This window comes from Macrosteles quadrilineatus, unplaced genomic scaffold (assembly GCF_028750875.1).
Source record: "Macrosteles quadrilineatus isolate MER2022 unplaced genomic scaffold, UCM_ALF_1.0 Scaffold_15__1_contigs__length_3749704, whole genome shotgun sequence".
Taxonomy (NCBI): Eukaryota; Metazoa; Arthropoda; class Insecta; order Hemiptera; family Cicadellidae; genus Macrosteles; species Macrosteles quadrilineatus.
The window spans coordinates 2,857,322-2,876,843 of NW_026542608.1; the positions used below are offsets into that span (position 1 = coordinate 2,857,322).

General features: G+C 35.2%; 1 protein-coding gene across 1 annotated transcript in view; it reads right to left on the minus strand.

Moving 5' to 3' along the window:
• Positions 1 to 16,224: 16,224 nt before the first annotated feature.
• Positions 16,225 to 19,522, minus strand: part of LOC129005094 (host cell factor 1-like) — a 124,877-nt gene continuing 121,579 nt past the window's right edge. The window contains exon 11 of the mRNA XM_054433889.1: positions 16,225 to 17,185. Within this exon, the coding sequence (XP_054289864.1) occupies positions 17,091 to 17,185 (95 nt within the window). The 3' untranslated portion in view covers positions 16,225 to 17,090. The remainder of the gene's footprint in view (positions 17,186 to 19,522) is intronic.

A 19,522-nucleotide genomic window follows, 5' to 3' on the forward strand; every position in this document is an offset into this window, starting at 1 on the left:
TTATCTATACTTTTCTCTGAAAGTTTTCATCTGACCAAAAAATAAAAAAAATCCTCGCTCACTTACTTTTTCATGTTTACATTGCACAACCTTTTCATATTTTCCATTATTAAACATTAATCATCTGCACGAACTAAATTGTATTTATATAGTATTAAACATCAGTTTACGCAGAATTTAAATATGTAAATTTCATCCTCTCACTATTTGTATTACAATTTAGACGAACGTGCAAAGCGACAGGGAACGCACCACTTCGAATAGTCTCGCCAACATCGGAAACTCTCTTCCAGCATGTGTGTGTGTAATGGGTGCGTGTGTGTGCGTACGTTATCGTTTCCTGCACGGACTGTACCCATTGTCACTTGGTGTTATGAACCCTTGGAGTTATGAAACTTGGACTTGTGGTCCTTGCAAATCTTTACGTTTGGAGTTATGAAATTTTGTATTTTAATTTACTTGGTTTTATTTTAACTTGGACTTATGAATCTTGGAGTTATGAACGCTTGGAGTTATGAAACTTGGTCTTATGATATTTTGGTTTTAATTTACTTGGACATAATTTTACTTGGAGTAATGAAATGTTGTATTTAAAAGTACTTGGAGTTATGAAAACTTGGAGTTATGAACCTCACCCAAAAGAAAGTAGACATCCCAAATAACCGACATCCCATATTACCGACACTGTCGACATTTTGAGTTGTCGACAATATGGGACTATTTCAGTGTCGATCTTTTGGGATGTCGATAAACTGGGACCCCACACGTCATTTCACGTTTGCTTGACATTTTGATATAAAGTTGAAATATTGCATCGGTAAATTATAAGCGTCTAGGCAGCCAGTGCAACTCACAGGATCGTGGATCAGATCGGAAAACCCCCCACCACCGCTCCGTGCCAATGGCGTGACGTCAACCATTACCGCAACGATACGTAGCAGAATTATGAGCTTTGATGGTGATAATGGATAGCGTGTCAGGCTGATAATCTGAAGGTACCGGGTTCGAATCCAACTGGCAGCACTAACTTTTTGTCAACATTTGTTTTTCATATCAGCAAGTTTGGTTGGTTTGGTTAGGTTATGACAGTTTAATTTTATAATTAAAAAATTATAAAATTGAATTTCAGACATTTATAATTTTATTTTTTAGGACAGAACTATTTTTTCGATTAGTAAACCTTCATTCGAGTTTTTCATTATCAGCAAGTTTGGTTAGGTTATGACAGTTTATTGTATTTAATTTAAATTTAACCTACAAACGATATACGTTTTGACAGCGATAGTGATAGAGATAACAATTTTCCGCGAAAAGTTAGGCTATATGCTGATGCGCCGGTATAATTCGGAAGCGTACGACCGTTGTGTTATATAGTTCGATGCGTACGACATGGTGCGATGGTGGGGGGTGTTTTGATCCACGATCCTCGGAGTTGCACTGGCTGCCTAGACGCTTGTGTCAAAATTAACCATTGAAATCAAACAATTTATAAATAAACAAGTAAAATAATGCAACAGCTGACTTTTAATAACTAGGTGGCGTTCGCAAAGGCATCCACAAAATTGAGCGGAGTCATCAAGGGTTCATATTATATTGTTTTTGTCATACTGCAGTAAAAACAGTCGTTTTAATGCATGCGTTGCGGGTCTAAAGTAGTATTTTTACTCTTTAGGGAGTAAAAATCTTTTTAGCCTCTATGGAGTAAACATCAGCTGTTGTCAACTCAGTTGGAAATTTCGATTGCAAAACGATTGAATGTATCGAAATATGTATCGATTCGTGCTTCATAATCATTTTAACCTACAGTCTACAGTCTCTTCCCATATCATTTTAACATTGCAGATACATTAATCCATTCCCACACTCAACACTGCTCACCTTTACTATTTCCTTCACCACCCCCTACGTCACGGACCTCAAGCTAAACTTAGTGTCGTATTTGATTATATTTATGATCCATACCGTTTCTGTTCTAATATCTGTGGAATAATGCTATCAGCTATTTCTTTATCTACTGCATTCAAAAGCCAACAGCTGATCATATGTCTTTGTTTATGTGTCAAATACTGCTTCCATAAGGATTACATTGAAACTTTGAGACCCAGTGGGGCGGATATTCCTGAGAGACATTTTTAACGCCATATAGATGTTGGCACTCACCGGTATGGTCTTTATCACCATGCAAAATTTGAAAACGATTTGATTTAGCCGTCTAGGAGGAGTTTGCGTATTACGAAATGCATAAGAGTCGACGTATAAGAGCTTCGCTCGCTCCGCTCAATTATCAGTGTCATATTTTATTTCGCTAGCTTGTACATTTTTTTATGAAACAGAAAATTACCAACTTATAAAAAACGATGTATAAGCTTATTACCAGCATATAATATTAGTACTTTTATGAAACAGACCGATTTTAAAATTGACTTTCTTCTGTATCATGACATGTTTGCAATCTAACGTTCCATTACGAAATCAGTGGAAATTCCTTTTATCACAGAACTCTTTCAATAATTTCTTATTGAACTATCTAATATCTGTTGTACGGGTTGTTGTCAGCCTTTTTCACCACTTTTGCCTATATTTTATCATATTATTCTACAGATCATCATAGGTTTATTGTCATACATGTTTTAAACAATTGGAAAAATCTTGGATTATGTAATACAATACATAATTATACAAGTGCAGAAGGGCACGTTGCCCATTTGAGCCGTGTCCATATTTTGTTAAATTAATAGTAGTTTACAGCAACTGGATAAAACATTTTACAATATTTATGTAGAAATATGTGCATGACTTAGAAAGTCATTAAGCTGTAAAACTGCAATTTACTAACTTACAGACTCTTCAGAGAGGTTACTTCGATGTTCGTACAGTGTATTCGAACGGTGTATTCGTTCAGCTTAGTGAACACATAATATAGATATGATACGACAGTGAATTTCAAATTTCCCGCGAGATAAGTAAATCGCAGATCCGTCGTGGAGTCCAACAAGCGCCACCGTCATATCACTACCCTCCCTCGCTACGAGTCGGAGGGACACGGCTTCCCTAGGAAGTGACCAAGGATTCAGTGCCGTACCTACCGTCAAGCTATATCAAGTTAAAATGTTCGAATATGGTGTAAGTGAGGGTCGTGTCGCTGATTACCGAACGGGGTATATTTCCAAATGGGTAAGTGTCACTCCAAAAGACGAAAAGTTGTCAATGCTTTAACAATCTCAGATTTTAAAAATGTTTGTCTCGATTTTAGCGATTTTAGTTTTTTCCCCAGTATTGAGTTCATAAAGTATCGAACGTTCTCACTCTCTTTTAGAGGCAAATGTCTCTCACCTCGAGACGCTAAATCCATTTCGAAATTTTACACCATATAATCGAGCGGAGGCATATGTCTCGTCAGTTCGATTATAAAAGGCCCTCTTAATTTCAAGTAATAAATTATTTTGGTTGAGTTTTTTTGTAAATTGGAATGTTAGTAGAAGTTTATTTCGGAGTGTACCATTTTGTTGTTTTAGAGTGTTATTTTAACATGTAATCCTCAATTAGAAGTTCCCTTTAGAATTGTGAGTCTATATTAGTGGTATTCTTATAACTCACGAAGTGTGCAACTTATTAAGTTGTATGTCGTGACCCGTGTGAAGTACTTATCTCGCAAGGCGACACATATACAGAGAGTGTTATTTTATCGTTAATTCTCCAATTTAAAGTCCCCTTTTGAATTGTAATCTTATTTTTTGTATTTTAAGGTCCTACGAATAGTTTAGATAAAGTGTTGCGTTACGTGTAATATTCCGTGTGGGGTATATGTCTCGCATAGTGATATTACCGTATGTTTGAGAATAATCTGTCTTAACAAAATCAGCTTAATAGGCATTCAGTCGTAAGGTTGAGCTAAAGTTCCTCTGTATTTGGTCTCTGAAGTGCGGTGGTCTTTTGGGTATTTTTTTACGTGTTAATCCGCGAGAGGCACATGTCTCGGGCATAGTAGTCTATCCAGATTAATTAAACCCGCCTTCAGATTAATTCACCTATCAAGTCGTAAGGGGCATTTGTCTTGTACGACGTAATTTGTAAACATGATTTTATAGAATATCTGGAGGGGCATATCTGTCTCTTCACGAAATCCAGTTTATCGTTCATCCTGTAAATGTACCGATTCATTATGTATCGGTTATCTTGAGATATCACATTACATGTAATAAAGTGCTACGATTCGCCCTTGATGTGTGAAGTGTAGATTTGGCACGAGAAAGGAGCACGTTTCGACAAACTGTAAACCGTGGTGATTGAGTATCGTTTAAAACCACAGAACTATAAAACGCATTTCTATATATGTATTGCCGCAGTTGTAGTTCATGTAATAAATATTGGGTTCAAGGTTCAATATTGGGCCCTGTATTGTTCAATCTGTACATGGCAGACATCCCTATTCCACGTCTCATTAGCTCTGTACGCCGACACTGATATCCTGTGCCAACATTTCGATATCCATGAGGCCATATATGCTCTGCAATATTATGTGGACGTTCTCATTGATTGGTTCTACAAGTGGAAATTTCAACTAAATGTGAGACCAAAATATTTTCCTTGAAAAAAAACATACATTGCCACATGAAATTCAAATATATGGTAACTTTCTACCATGAAACCCTGATGACCAGCCCATAAAATATCTTGGAGTATGGCTGGACCACGTTAATAAAAAACTGTCTCAAGGTTATGCATGCCTTGCAAGGCTTTTTCCTTTGATAAATACAAAATCTACTCTAAAACCAGCTTGTGCAGTTTTAATCTATAAATCAATAATTCGGCCGTAATAACATACATATATGCATCACCTATCTGGGGATTAGCTATTTCAAAAAATAAACTGTTCAAAATTCAAGTAATCTAAAATAAAATTCTTAGAATAGCAGGGCATGCTCCTTGGTTCGTTAGAAACAAACACATCCACAAAGAGCTTGGAATAGAGTCAGTTTTTCATTGAAAAATCCACCTTCAAATTTCTAAATTCTCTAGACAATGTTCCTGGAGCAATGGCAATCAATCTTGGCGAAACCACAGAAAATGGAAGATTGCGCCGAAGGCTTCCCCAAGATAAGTTGGACGAAGCCTAAAGAAAATTGAACATGTGACCTGCATCTAAATTTACTATGTTAATTACAGGGTATCTCAAGTTTGAGCAAACCCACAATGTTATTTATGTTATTTTATTTTTTCTATTTTGTTAAAACTTCTGCGAATAATGTAATATTGAACCAGAAATAAATGATGGAAAAAAAATCAAATCTGCATTTTAGGTTTTTCTAGTGAGGCCTTGATCCAAGATCCAACACATGAACAAAAGATTTGTAACATGATTTTTATAACAAGCAATCCACAGTCTACTAGCAAATTACAAAACTCATCAGTACAAAGGGGTGATGATAGAAAAAATACAATTTTTCTTTTTATGAAGGACACTAAGTTGTCTCTTTTTGAATTAGAACAATGGGTTGGCCACAACAAGCGTTGAAAAACACAATTTAGAAATTTTCAAAAATCCACCATTTTGAAAAAAGTTTGGTGGGCGGGGGTGATAAAACTTGAAATGTCACTTTTTGAAGTTTTCTGTGTAGTTTGGACCCAAGGCCTTATAAACTTGCCAATGTATGTTAGAATTTGTATACCTGGATCAGTAATCTCTGACCAGCAACTCAGTCAATTAGTGAGCTACACCAGGCTACACACGCGGCTATATTTATTTAATATAATAATAATTATATTTATGTTGGATGTACATCAAACATTTTTATTCCATAAAGGAAATACTAATTTAACTAAATAGATGATATGTAGTTAAGGCATCCTAGTTTAGGTCGAAGATTTTACCGTATGTTACTGTCCTGCTTTATATAGAGCCAGAACCATAGCCTGACACATGTTTAATCTATGGTAGAAAGAACTTATTTTTTACTAGTAGTATTTGTTTCTTGTTATCGTTTTTGTCCATCTAGTGCAATTATGGTAGGGTCCCGGATTCAAATCCCGCCGAATCATCAACGGATTTTATCTAAGTAATAATGCCCAACCCCTAGGTCTAGCCTGAAAGTTTTTTAAACTTTATTTTATTTTACAATCTGTTCAAAAGTTGAACAATGAGCAAATGAAATAATAATACAACATTAAAAGTTACCTTGAAGAACATGAGCTAGTATTGACCACTGCCACACTAGCTAACAAAGAGAATTTTGATAACACTTAGCCGAATCTGAATGGGAGGTCCAATATCGTAAGTTGCTCAGTCTGTAAATGATGTTAGTTGTGATTGTCCAATAAATTAAGTACAAGATGATTTGAATGATTTTCCAATTTAATAATGTATTTTCCACTAGATTTTGTAATTTCTTCTTTGATTGTAATGTGAAAAACAATCCCAGGCTATAGTGCCTGGCCTCTGGCGTCCTAGGACAAAAATAACCTTTTTTGTAGCGTAGCATTGACTATTGATACTTTATTGATTTATATTTATGTTTATTCAATCTTAACAGCCATTTACAATATATTGCTTAAATTAGGCATACTATAACTATATTGAGCAATAAAAAAACGTTTTTACTCTTGGCAAACTCAATTCACAGTTTTCCTATTTTCAAATTTGCTGCCATTTTGTAAAATTTCAGCCATTTTTGAAACAATGGATCAATATTTTTTATGTGGGTCCAGTTTTTGCATTCTTTTTGCATTTTGCATTGGCTCACATAACGCTCTTTGACGTCATATTGATATGACACGTTTCTCATATTCCAGCTTTTCAAGATTACTTCAAATCATCGGTACTGTCTGTGACGACAGGGTCGTCTCACTGTCTGCCTCTGCAACTGTCAAAGTGTCAAGTCGCCAAAATTGGTCGTTTGTTTAAAATGTTATATATTGATAGATCATTGTTATTATGTCATTGACTTTTATTAATACAGTTATTGAGATGGTAAGGTGAAATATATACAATGAATTTTCAAATAAAATAACGTATATTTTGGAAGAGCTCTATTTGTAAGCTAGATGAGATAACCTCTCTGTCTCCACTTTTAGGGTCACAAGAAGCTCCATCCATACTAAATATTTGGTAACTTAGCCTTAAAATATGTGATTTTGCATAGCCTATACGCTTGATCTCTGTTATAAATTATATTTTATAAGTGAAATAAAGCTAATAACTTATTCTGAGCATTTAAAATGTACTGAAATGAAGTAGATGTCAATAAATATTAAGTTTATTATTAAAGTACCTGGGGACCGAGCTTCACTCGGGGAAAATCATTTGTTTACTCTGAACGCAGTTTCAGTATTGCAGATACATTAATCCATTTCCAAACTCCACACTGATCGCATTTACTACTTCCATCATCACTACTCCCTACATCGTGGACCTGTTTTCCTCCCTTCCCATATAGCATTTTTATGATGGCAGATACCTTTATCTAATTGTCATAAACATTTCTCACAGTCCGGAATGCTCGCCTTAACTACTTCTTTCACTACTTCCTACGTCACGGACCTTATTCCCTTCCTTCCAATAGCATTTTAGGATTGCAAACGCCTTAATCTAATTGTAATAAACAGATCCCACACTCCAGACAGCTCGCCTTCACTACTTCCTTCACCACTTACTACGCAGCGGACCTGTTTCATTCCCTGCCCAGTGCCCATAGCATTTTAGGATTGCAAATACCTAAATCTAATCGTCATAAACAGTTCCCACACTCCGGATAGCCCGTTTTGACTACTTCCTTCACCACTTCCCACGCCGCGGATCTGTTTTCTCCCTTACCATATCATTTTAGGATTGCAGATACCTTACTCTAATCGCCATAAACTGATCCCACACTCCGCACTGCTCCAAAAATGAGGGAGAAGTTCTGTTCACAAAAATCGGCTTAGCGTATTATATATATATATATATATATAGATATTTCAATTAATTTCTTTTTATACAGTACCTACTTATGAAAGTAAGCTTGATACTGTATCAATGTAAACGTGTTAATAAAAAACGTGTTTGTCTTTAAATAAGTTTTAAAATTATTGTTCCTTGTTGTGTCTGGAAATTTTTTGGAAAATTATACTTACAAAGTCGACATTTTAAGCACTCTGACAAAGAAAAAGTTTAATCTCTTGTAATCTGAAAAGGAGAGTTTTAGTGCAAAACTTACCTACTTTTTTCAGTGATACAACTTTGTCTGCTCTACTGGCCCTGTAATTTCACATTATCTATTTTTAAATATTTTGTTTCATAATGCTGACGCACATTGTATTCCTTCAACAATTATTGTTTCAGAAAATAAAAAAGTTTTTCGCTTACTACATTATTGACGTTGCCTAACCTAACCTAACATTTTTACACAGTTTAAAAGCAAATTGTGAGATTTTAACAATCAAGGGATTTGAGGAACATGAATTTTTGGACAATAAGTAGGCTATAGTACCAGTTTTTTTTTAATTTAAGTTACATGTAAAACAAAATGGAAATTCAACAGTGAATTCTATGATAGTTATCCTTGTTAGATCTTGGGCTATTTACAAAACAAAATCAAGTCGTCTTTCACTCTTTTTGGCAAAACGTTCGATCACTTTTTCAGTATCTACTTCAATATCCCGGTGAACGTGAAGTAGACAAAGACCCGTAAGACGGGACTCCCCCATTCTCGCCCGTAGCCATGTTTTGACTCTCCTCAATGTGGAGAACGACCTTTCCGCTGTTGCCACACTGACTGAAAAACATTACGTCTGAATATTATTAACTGTACAGATATATATATATATAAACTAATAATTGAAAATACACCACAAGCGTCTACAAATTTGAACATAAATTATTAACTAAAGTAAAACTACCCAAGCAGTTGTGGAACAAATAAATAATTATGTTTACGTTTTGTTCGGCTATCTAAATATATAAAAGGCAAAGCCCTCACTGACACACTCACTCACTCACTCATCACTAATTCTCCCACTTCCCATTTACCTAGGAGGCTGAAATTCGGTACACCGATTCTTTGGGCATTAAATAGGAAAACTAAGTAGTTTTTATTCTGATCGGGCTTTCGGGCTCCGCCCCAGTGGCTCTGGAGTTTCCTATGTTAACCTTATGATTTGTCATATTAGAAAGGAATTAATGAATCTTAACAGCTGTTTCAATTAAACAAGTTGGTTCTGTTCGATGATGTTCAATAGCATTAAATTTACAAGGATTACCAACACTGCAGCACTATTTTTTTTATTTTTATTTATGACAACAGCTAATTTGCAACCAAAAGGTGTGTGAGTGTAGCGAACGAACTTCAACGTGGAGGCGAGTTAGCGTAGCGAACGAGGTAACCTGAAGGCAAGTGAGCGCAGCGAACGAGCTCCAACCTAAAGGTGAGTGAGCGTAGCGAACGAACTTCAACCAGGACGTGATTGAGCCATGCGAACGAACTTCAACCAGGACGTGATTGAGCCATGCGAACGAGCTCATCTTGAAAATTAAGAAGCTAAACGGGGCAAAGCCCGCGAGTACAGCTAGTTTATTAATAAGAGTAATATGCCTCTTATATTTGTTCAGATTTGGGTATTTAAATCCACAATTTTATTTTTAACTCTACTTGTCTACTCCCTTACGGTATTATTTTTATTAGATCAGAGAATCAAAATATTACTAAAAGTGAAATAAAATAAAAACTGTTTTAATAGCTTGTTTACTGTATGCATAGTAGACCGTAATATTAAATACCACATACCTGGAAGAGTAGCCAGGATTCTGACAAGATTTGATATTGTAGGAAATATATTACTGTCACAGGCATCCAATACTTCCATTACGTCTTCAGGCAGCTTAACATTTTTCTCTTGCTGTGACATCCAATGTGTTTTCCACAGTTCCAGTTTACCTTCGAAGTAAATCGTGTTCATTTTACTGTCTCCACTGCCAATGATAGAAGAAAACTTATCAAATGCTGTTTTCAACTGACTTAGTAGATTTATGCGTTGTTCTTCTTTTGCTCCAACTAGAATTGTTGGGATGATCCCTCTTAGACCAAAACATTCTAGGGAACTCTGACTTAGTCTTGTTGATAGATCATTTGATACATTGTCCAGTAGAGGTATGTAAATGGACCTCCTATAATACTCTTCCGGAGTTCCTGGGTGGTTTGATCTTTTTGTTTGTTTGCTGGCAAGTCGTGGCAACCTCACTTCAACGTCTACTACTTTGGCTAGCTCTGTAAATTCAACAAACACTTTGCTGAAGTTTGTTTCAACCTGAGTTCGTTTTACTTGTATTGTGGTCAGTGTGTTGGTTACAGCTTGTGATGCCATATTGGAGTCCAGGGATGGTGTTTGGAGCAGTCTACTAAGGGGTAGTGTGATTTTCAGGATATCAATCAATACAAGCATTGATATCAAAAACTCAGGTGTGCATAACGAGTTTAGCAACGTTGATGCAGTAGATGATGACTTTGAATCTTTCCATGTAGTTATTAAAGTCAATGCGTCAACAATATTGGTTAGTGCAGCTCTAAATTTGATGACGCTTTCGTGGCGCTCCACCCAACGAGTTTCACACAGGCTTGATTGTTGGTATCCTATAGTTGCCTTCAAAACCTGATTCCTTTTGGATGACATATTAAAAAAAGCCTCAACTGTCTTCATCACACCCACGGCGTTTCTAATGCAAGCCACATTAACTGATGTTGAAATTGAGTTATTCAATACATGGTTCAGGCAGGGACATCTACATGCATTCTTCAAAACCTTTTGCATTTCAGTAACAGCACCTACTGATTCGGATGACATGACACTACAACTGTCGGTGCCGATGCCTACACAATCGTTTAAATCTAATGATAATTCTTGCAGCAATTTGACAACAATTTTTCCTAAGGCCTCTCCAGTTAGGCGTTGTTCACTGTCTGTATCTTGATCTAGACTTATAGACGGAATTCTTTTATATGCGTCAATGAATTTGACGAAATCTTCTCGTATTTCATTTTTGTATAAGTATCTTAGATTCAATGAAAGTTGTTCTGTGTGAGAAATATCTGTCGTTTCGTCAAATATAACTGAATAATATTTAGCATTTTTTACTTGACTCAGGATAGTGTCAGTAATTTCTTCTCCACAGCAGGTAATAAGGTCATTTTGTGTCGTATTGCTAATGTAGGTGGCTCTTGAAGAAGCAGTTGACAAGTGACGTTTTAAATGCTCGTCTCCTGACGCCACTTTGAAACGTAGCAATGCCCTAAAATAACCCTCATTGCTAGGCCCAGCTGTCTCTTCCAAACAGCCGTCGTCTCGATGACCTCTTAAGGGGATGTTCTGCCGGCCCAAAAATACTATTGATTCCACTATAGATCGAAGTCGTTCCCTATTTTCTTTTACCTCGTTGGGTATCTACCTGATTCTCAACAGATTTCTGAGGATTGTGATAACTTTTAAGAAAATCAATGCCGGCTTGAACACATGACTTGTGATACAAAGTATCTTCATGGGACTGTAAATGTCCCTGCTTACCTAAAAGCTTAGCGCAAGTGGTCAAAGGCTGAGTGACGAGGTTTTGTGCTATCATACCTTTGTTGTGGCCACACCTTTCGCCGGCAAAAAGCACACAAAACTTACAAAATATTCCCCTTTTTTCGTGAGAATAAACTAGCCAACTCCTTTGTTCTAGATGATGGTGTCCCAAATAACGTTTTAATTCCTTGCCTCCTCTTGTGTGCACCGAATGAGGCAGTTGGTACGATTTCGGTGGTACCCATGGGTTTTCCAACAATTTACACTTTGTTTATTCGTCGACAATTTTATTTATGAACAATCCTATATCATTGGAGAAAATACTGTCATTGCTGCATGACTCAATCGTGGACGAAGCTTCATTTGCCTTCACGTTTTGGGTTTCTTTAGATCCAATGTTATGAATCTGAATGGAATTGACATCATTTTGTGAGGTGCCTGCATCAGATATCCCTTGATCAAGACTGAGTGTCAGTGTGTCACCGAGTTTCATGGACGCATCCTGAGTTACGTAATCTTTCTTGTCTACTTTTTTAAAGTACGAACTTGTTGGATTTGGATTCAAGCGTTTCCGATCATTTTGGAATGCCTAGAACAACGAACGGAATACAATATACAGGTATACATACAAACCATAGGCAATTTAAGTTAAAATCTGTAAATAAATCAAATTAACAAATTACAAGGCATAAATTGTGAAATTTATTCCAAAGTTTGATACGATGTTCATGGAATTTCAAGTTAAAATCTGTAAATAAATCAAATTAACAAATTACAAGGCATAAATTGTGAAATTTATTCCAAAACGACAAGAGGACTATTTTACATTATACTGAAAACTGGCCGATATCATACTAGAGATGTAAGTTATCGTTGTTTCCCAGCAACGCAACTTAATTTTAGTAGGTATTTTAGCAATTGATAGAATTATTGTCCTAGTTTCTAACATCATAATTTATCGTCATTACTTTTACTTAAATGGCTTTTTTTTTTGATAATAATAATTGGAAAAAGCCATTTAAGTAAAAGTAATGACGATAATTTACAACATGTAAATATATTAATATAATTTCCAGTATCCACTTATTTTTATTTCTCAAAGCATTATCTACCGTTTTGAAACTTACGTTATTTATAGTTTAACATTAAACTATGATTTCACTCTTAATTAACTGAATGTTTATAGGTTACTAAAATAAAATACATCACTTTAAGAATTTTTTATATTTAAAATCAAAACAAGTCATAAGTGTACTGCTACAATACATTTGCTCATTATTTTACAAAAATAATGGAGAATTATAGTACCTGGGAATCAGTGGAGAACTAAAATGTGAAAACGCATAAAATAACTCAGGTTTGATAGCAAACAATACGTACCAGTATACTTCCTGTGAGACTTCCGACCTACGTACCATTCCCACACTCCACAGCGCAACATACACAGCGTTTATTACTATTTGGCTATATTGCCGTAACTTAACATAACATGTGGAAGTTGCGGTGACGAGTTTAATAATTCGGTTATTTCAAGACCCACTTCCACACAACAACTAACTACCGTATCTAAATTGTCAGTACATAAACTAGTTGTCGACGATTTCGTCAAAACTATTATAGTTTTTCAAAAATAGCATTCTGTTCTGCGGATCTGTCCGCTGCCGACTGCCGTGGCATTGTCGCAATGAAAAAACCACAAACGCAATGAATATTATAACATCGATATTTTACAATCGCTTACTGTTTGTGCCACTGCGACTTTGTTAATGTCTACACATGAGTGGTAGTAAGTTTAATGGCGGTTGCTCAATTTCGAGTCTAGGCTAACCTAACTTAGAAAACAACTAAGCCTAGGATTTGAAAACTTTCATGATCAGTACTTACCATTATAATCTTGTCCGGTGCTTGAGCTCAAGACGCTCAAATGGAGATGAACATTGGTTATATCTTGTAAAACTGTGTTTTAATAACAAACACAACAAAAAACGTAACAAATTAACAAAACGAATACTGAGCTGAGCCACAAGTGTAGGTGTAACGTAATGTGGAGGTATGATCGACACGGTGACGTACCGGATGGCAGGAAACGCGGATGCGCGCGGACGCGGTGCCACGCCCACTGCCCAGACTGCATCGCTACAGAGTGCAGAGCGGGGTTTCCCAACGATTTTCCAGACACACAGTTTGTCCAAGTCTTTCAATTCTTCAGTGACACTTATAGTCCAACATGCTTATGTGCGTGTAATAGTCTACTCATGTAAATAAAATAAATGTTTAAATAAAAAAAAATAAAAAATAAATCTCGGGGGGGGGGGGGGGGCATGGCCCCCTCCTGGAACCGCTACTGACAGGGCCTATGTTATTAAAAGACCGATTACATTCATATGTATTTTGCAGTTAAATTAAAAATCATATAACATTACAATGCAGGTTAGCTAATTGTAATCATGATAGGATTTAATATACAGGAATATAAGCTGAACAAGTGTCCAAGTGTCAATGCAGTGAGTTGGTGATTAACGACCGGCCAATGTCCACTCAAGCGCGGCTAATAAGGGTCGAGCCCCGGTCTTCCCCGACCGATGTTTTCTGCCATGAGAGTACACGATTTCTACTTAAAATCCATGTGCCAGGTTTCATCTGTCCATCAGCGAGGCAGCGGCGACTAGAGGTCACGTGATCACTCGCACTCGCTGGTGCCAGCCACCAGTGTTAAGTATTCTATAATTGATTTTTATTTTAGTCTGTCACCAACACATTTTTTTGGGGTTTTCAATTTTTTACTACATGTGATTATTGTTGTTATTGTTCAAAATGGTCAAGAAATACATCTAAGTTTTGTCCTCAATCTTTTTACTTTTATTTAGTGGTGATTATCTCTAGATTATGTAAGTATATCTTAAAAGTTATAAAGGATTTTCTCTTTCTTCAACACTATTAAACTCAAGATTCAAGATTAGAAAGATATAACTATTCAAGGTAAATCTCTATCCTTTTCCATTATACATCAAGCCTAAAACGATTCTCTCCTCTCTAAAATTCCCTAATCATTTCAACCAGCGTAGTCTGACCACCTCTAGAAGCGTACCAGTTGCGACCAAAGGTAATTTTCAACCTGGTTTTACACAAAAGGGCCTATCTCATTTTTAGTGAATTTTCCATATAGCGAACAAGCTATTGTCGTAGGTCTCATAGTAAGATCTGAACCCGGGACAATTAAATTTTTTGTTTTAATGTCCCCAGAGGCCAAAAACAAATATAAATAAATAAATATATATATATTTAGCCTAAATGTTAATAATAGGCCTATATAATTATGACAAAAATATGCCTAGCGTATTAAATATATATAGATGTTATTTATAATAGGCCTACATATAAATAACATAGGCATTTTTTTTTTATTTTCTCCGTAACCAATAACTGTACAAAAACACTTCAACATACTAAATTATTTGTTTAAGCGAATTTCCCATATAGGGAATAAGCTATTACCGTAGTACTCATGGTAAGACCTGGATCCGGGACCAATTTACTTTTTTGTTTTGAGGTCCCTAGAGGCCAAAAACAACATCCGTTCAAATTCATATATATATATATATTATTTATATATATATATTTATATATGTGTCCGTTAGCGCGATAACTCGAGCAAAAATTATCCGATTTTGATGAAATTTGGTACAAACCTACATTTATTTGAACGAGTTCGCGAACCAGCATGATCGGACTATGGGAACGGGGTTTTATATGGGGTTTTAAGGGGTAAAAATGGGGTTTTCCCATTTTTGACCATAAAAACACAAAATTTCACAATTTCTTTCCAACCCATTTTGTGGAGCTTAAAAAAACAAATAATTTAGTACATTGAAGCGTTGTTGTGCGCCTAATGGTTACGGAGACAATTCCAAAAAATTGTAAATTTAAAATTCCCATGTTATTCTTATGGAGAATAAGTCAACTGTTGTAGTTTGCTTGTTTATGAACATATTTTAGCTGCAATATACATTAGGAAAAAAAAGTGAGGGGGGTACCCAGTAAAACTACTCCTTAAGACCTCAAACCACCTAAATCTTAGTAATACAAAAATCCAAATTGTGTATGGCTTTCAGCTGTTTTGGATGAGATGCACTCATCATGTATAGGTAGTTGAAAGTTTGGTTATTTTACTCTTGCATTCTCCCAATATATCAACCTTAGAAGGTTGAAGGGTTTCTCAACCCCAAAAATATTTTAATTTTTTTTTATTTTGTACAAATTACTGTTTTGGAGAGCTACAAACAAAATGTCATCAAAAAAACAGTACGGTATCAGCAATATTGACACAACTTTCTCCCATTAGTTTGTCAACAACCCTCATCGTGCTTTTGGAGGGGTGAGAGTTACTGTGATACTTTTATGGGAAAATTCACCATATGAACCGTAATTTTTACAGCAACAGGGGTGTACTGTTTTGTTAAAGTTAATAGGACTAATAAAATACTCATTTTAAATAAAAACCTTCAAATTTTTGGTGAAAATCAGATTTTCATGCTATTTTATGGGAAAATCACCATTAAAAATCAAAATTTGAGAAACGAAGAATCAGAAAACGACTCAGTTTATTGTTCGCCAACAATCAGTATTATCTATAACTCAAGTTATCTAAAACTGGGAGATTATAGAGTTGACAACATTATGCTTACATTCAAACACTTTGTTTTATTAAAAAGTACATTTTGTAAATAAATAAAAGAAAGAAAAATAAAACATTAAACAAGCCGTTGGTATAAAAAAATAAAAATTTTTTTACTCAGATATGAAACTTATTAAATATAGTGATTTTTAAAATCAAGGTTATTGTTATGAGAGTACAGTACAGTAAAACCTGGAATATTCAGAAAAGGTCAATCATGGTAAAAAATTCACACTCAAAAGAGTGTATGAAAACATTCATTGCTTTTGATGCTTGATTTTAACAACTAGATAAAAAATTAGGTTTTTTTTATTGACCAAACACAACCACTTGCAGGTGGGAAGAAAGAAAGAAGGGTGAGAGTAAAATGACAACAGAATGACTAACTTACAAGCGTTAAGTGTTCTTCTATGGCAATAACACAATGTTGAACAATGGCTAATAGAATATTTAAAGTTAAAGTTTATCAAGTAAATTTGAATGGATGATGTTGTTTCAAATCACTCATCTTTTGAAAGCTGTTTTACACAATAAACATGTAGCATGATTTCTTTCTTTGTATTAATTATCTTTGTAATATTTACATTAAATCGCTTTGAGTAATTTTCAAGTTGGCCAAGTAACTTGAACCCTTGTTTCCAGTTATTCTTGGTTATTCCCGTGTTCATTATCCTGCATAATCAAAGTTTTATTGTACTGCTGACGTATTTTGCTGCGAAATTGTAATCTTCAGTAGGTCACCAATTATTAAAGTTCCTAAACCCAATTTACACAGCACAACTCTAAAATTTTTCTCTGGAAATATAAACCAAATAAAAAGAGCTTACTCTTGACTTACTTCAATAAATATTTTACTTTTATTATGACATTTTTAAGATTGGCATGGTTAACTTCCTGTTTTGAACCTTTTCTGAGGAGAGTTGCCAAGATTAACGTCACGTTTAGGACCTGGCTTTGTTGGACCACCAGCTGGAGGCACATCTGAAACATAATGTTAACATACATAAGTCGTCATACTGTTTGAGGTTTAGTTGGATGTTATGTACATTACATTTTCCCCTGTAATACACTATAGGTAATTGCTTTCAATTTGTGAGGATTTTACTAACCCTGGCAGCCATTAAACAAGATTATCAAAGAAAAACGTAAATACGATAGCTATAATATATGATTGTTCGAGTAGTTTACCAGGGTTGTCAGCAGAATCTAAAAAAAAAATTCCTGGCTAAAAAGTACGAAATTCCCGGTGACTAATATAGGCTACTTATAAGAAAAACCCAATAAAAGTTGTAAAAACAAATTATTATTTTTTTTTTACCCACATACCTCTATTAGCCCTTAAGGCAAATTAACTCTTAATATTCACTCAACAAACACTGCAAATTAAGGTAAAAAATTAACATTAATGAGTTTAACATTGTACAGAATAAACTTGTACTACTGAGCTAGGCCTCCTGAAGCAGTTTCAAACTACCGACCGTGTAAAGAAAAATAAAAATAATATTCCCTAGGGTATATTCTTTTGTAAAGAAAAGTAAAAGACTTCTACTTTATATTAACCATTTCATCTCTTCAAAACATTTACTCACACCTATATGTAATATAATTTGGTATTTCATGGAGGTGTGAATATACCAAAAAGTTGCCCCCTGGTGGGGTTTGAAAATGAATTTAAATAACTTTAATTAGACTACTGAGGACAAATCACAGAGCTGCGCAGTGGAGATAAAGATGTTAAGTGTGAGCCCTTGTATTAAGTACCTCAGAAGTCCGATTGATGGACCGTGAGAGATCTGATGTATGTCCTCCTATGATTATCTTCAATGATCTTATATTACTAGTGTCAGGGTGTCTAGTTTATTTCCATTCTAAAATTCAAGACTAATTCCAGACTTTTCAAGACTAATTCCAGATTATTCAAGACTAGTTTTTTCAACAATTAGTGGGTGTTGATACTGAAATGTATCGATTCTCGATTCTTGATACCGATACCAATTTTTAAAGCTTAACAAAATTTTCTGAATAATACTACACCAACCCCTGTCTTTGTCATAAAGTAGTATTATGACAATGTGGTGTTTTCAAGTAAAGAAATAATGCAGCAATCAAAAGTTCTAACTAGCAAATTTGTTTTTTTTTATCATGAAATCTTCCACGTACTGTACGTTGAGACATCATCATTGACTGCAGCGGTTACAGAAACGTGATCGACGTCGTCCGCGATCACGGCAAAATCATAAACATTTCCCGCGGCCTTGTAGACATCAATGACATCATCGTCGTCTCCCGAGGTCTCAGAAACGTCATCGTCATCGTCCGCGATCGCGGAAAAACCATAAACCTTTCCCACGGTCGTGTAGACATCATCGTCGTCTCCCGCGGTCACGGAAACGTCATCGTCATCTCACGCGGTTAAGGAAACGTCATCGTCGTCTCTCGTGGTTTCGGAAAACGTCATCGTCGTCGTCCACTATCGCGGAAAAATCGTGAACATTTCCCGAGGCCGTGTAGACATCATCATTGGCTTTTGCGGTTACGTAAACGCAAGACGACGATCGCGGCAAAATCATGAAAATTCCCGACTTTGAAATCAAATTTAAGACTAAATCCCGACTTTTCAAGACCATTTTGAAATTCAATACTAATTCCCGACTTTCCCGATTTTCCCGACTACTAGACACCCTGTAGTGTACATGTTGCTCGAAATCGAGCAATTGCAAATAAGTACAGGAGTTATTTATAAACAAATAACTTGTTTAAAAACTAAAACAGTCATAATTTCCGATGATTTTAAAAGAGACAACTAAAAGATTAATAACTAATGGGAATACTCACAATTTACATAACAGTCCTATTCCAGTTTAAAGGGTTAATTTTTAACAATCAAACTGTCCATAGACGGGAAAAGATAAGCTTACAATTTAAGTCAACGTAAAAAGGCTGTCAGCTTTTATAAAGTACCGTACCTAAGTTTTTTAGCCCATTTGTAGACAATAAGGTGTAGGCTACTTTAAACTCTACATGACAGAGTTAGACAAACACTGGCAGAACTCTGAAATGGTGTTACATCATAGGCTTACTCATATGCCAAATCCTTAAAATAAAAATTCTATAATTAATAACTTATATCATTAAACACAAACCAACATCTTTTTTAACATTTGTAATACAACATATAGATAATTTACACATCGACTGTTTACAATTAACATATCCTCTTTTACTCACTATTAATTTTTGCAACGGGAAAAATCTGTTTCATAATCATTGACATAGATTTATAATAAATAATCTATCATAAAGTTTAAGATTAAATAA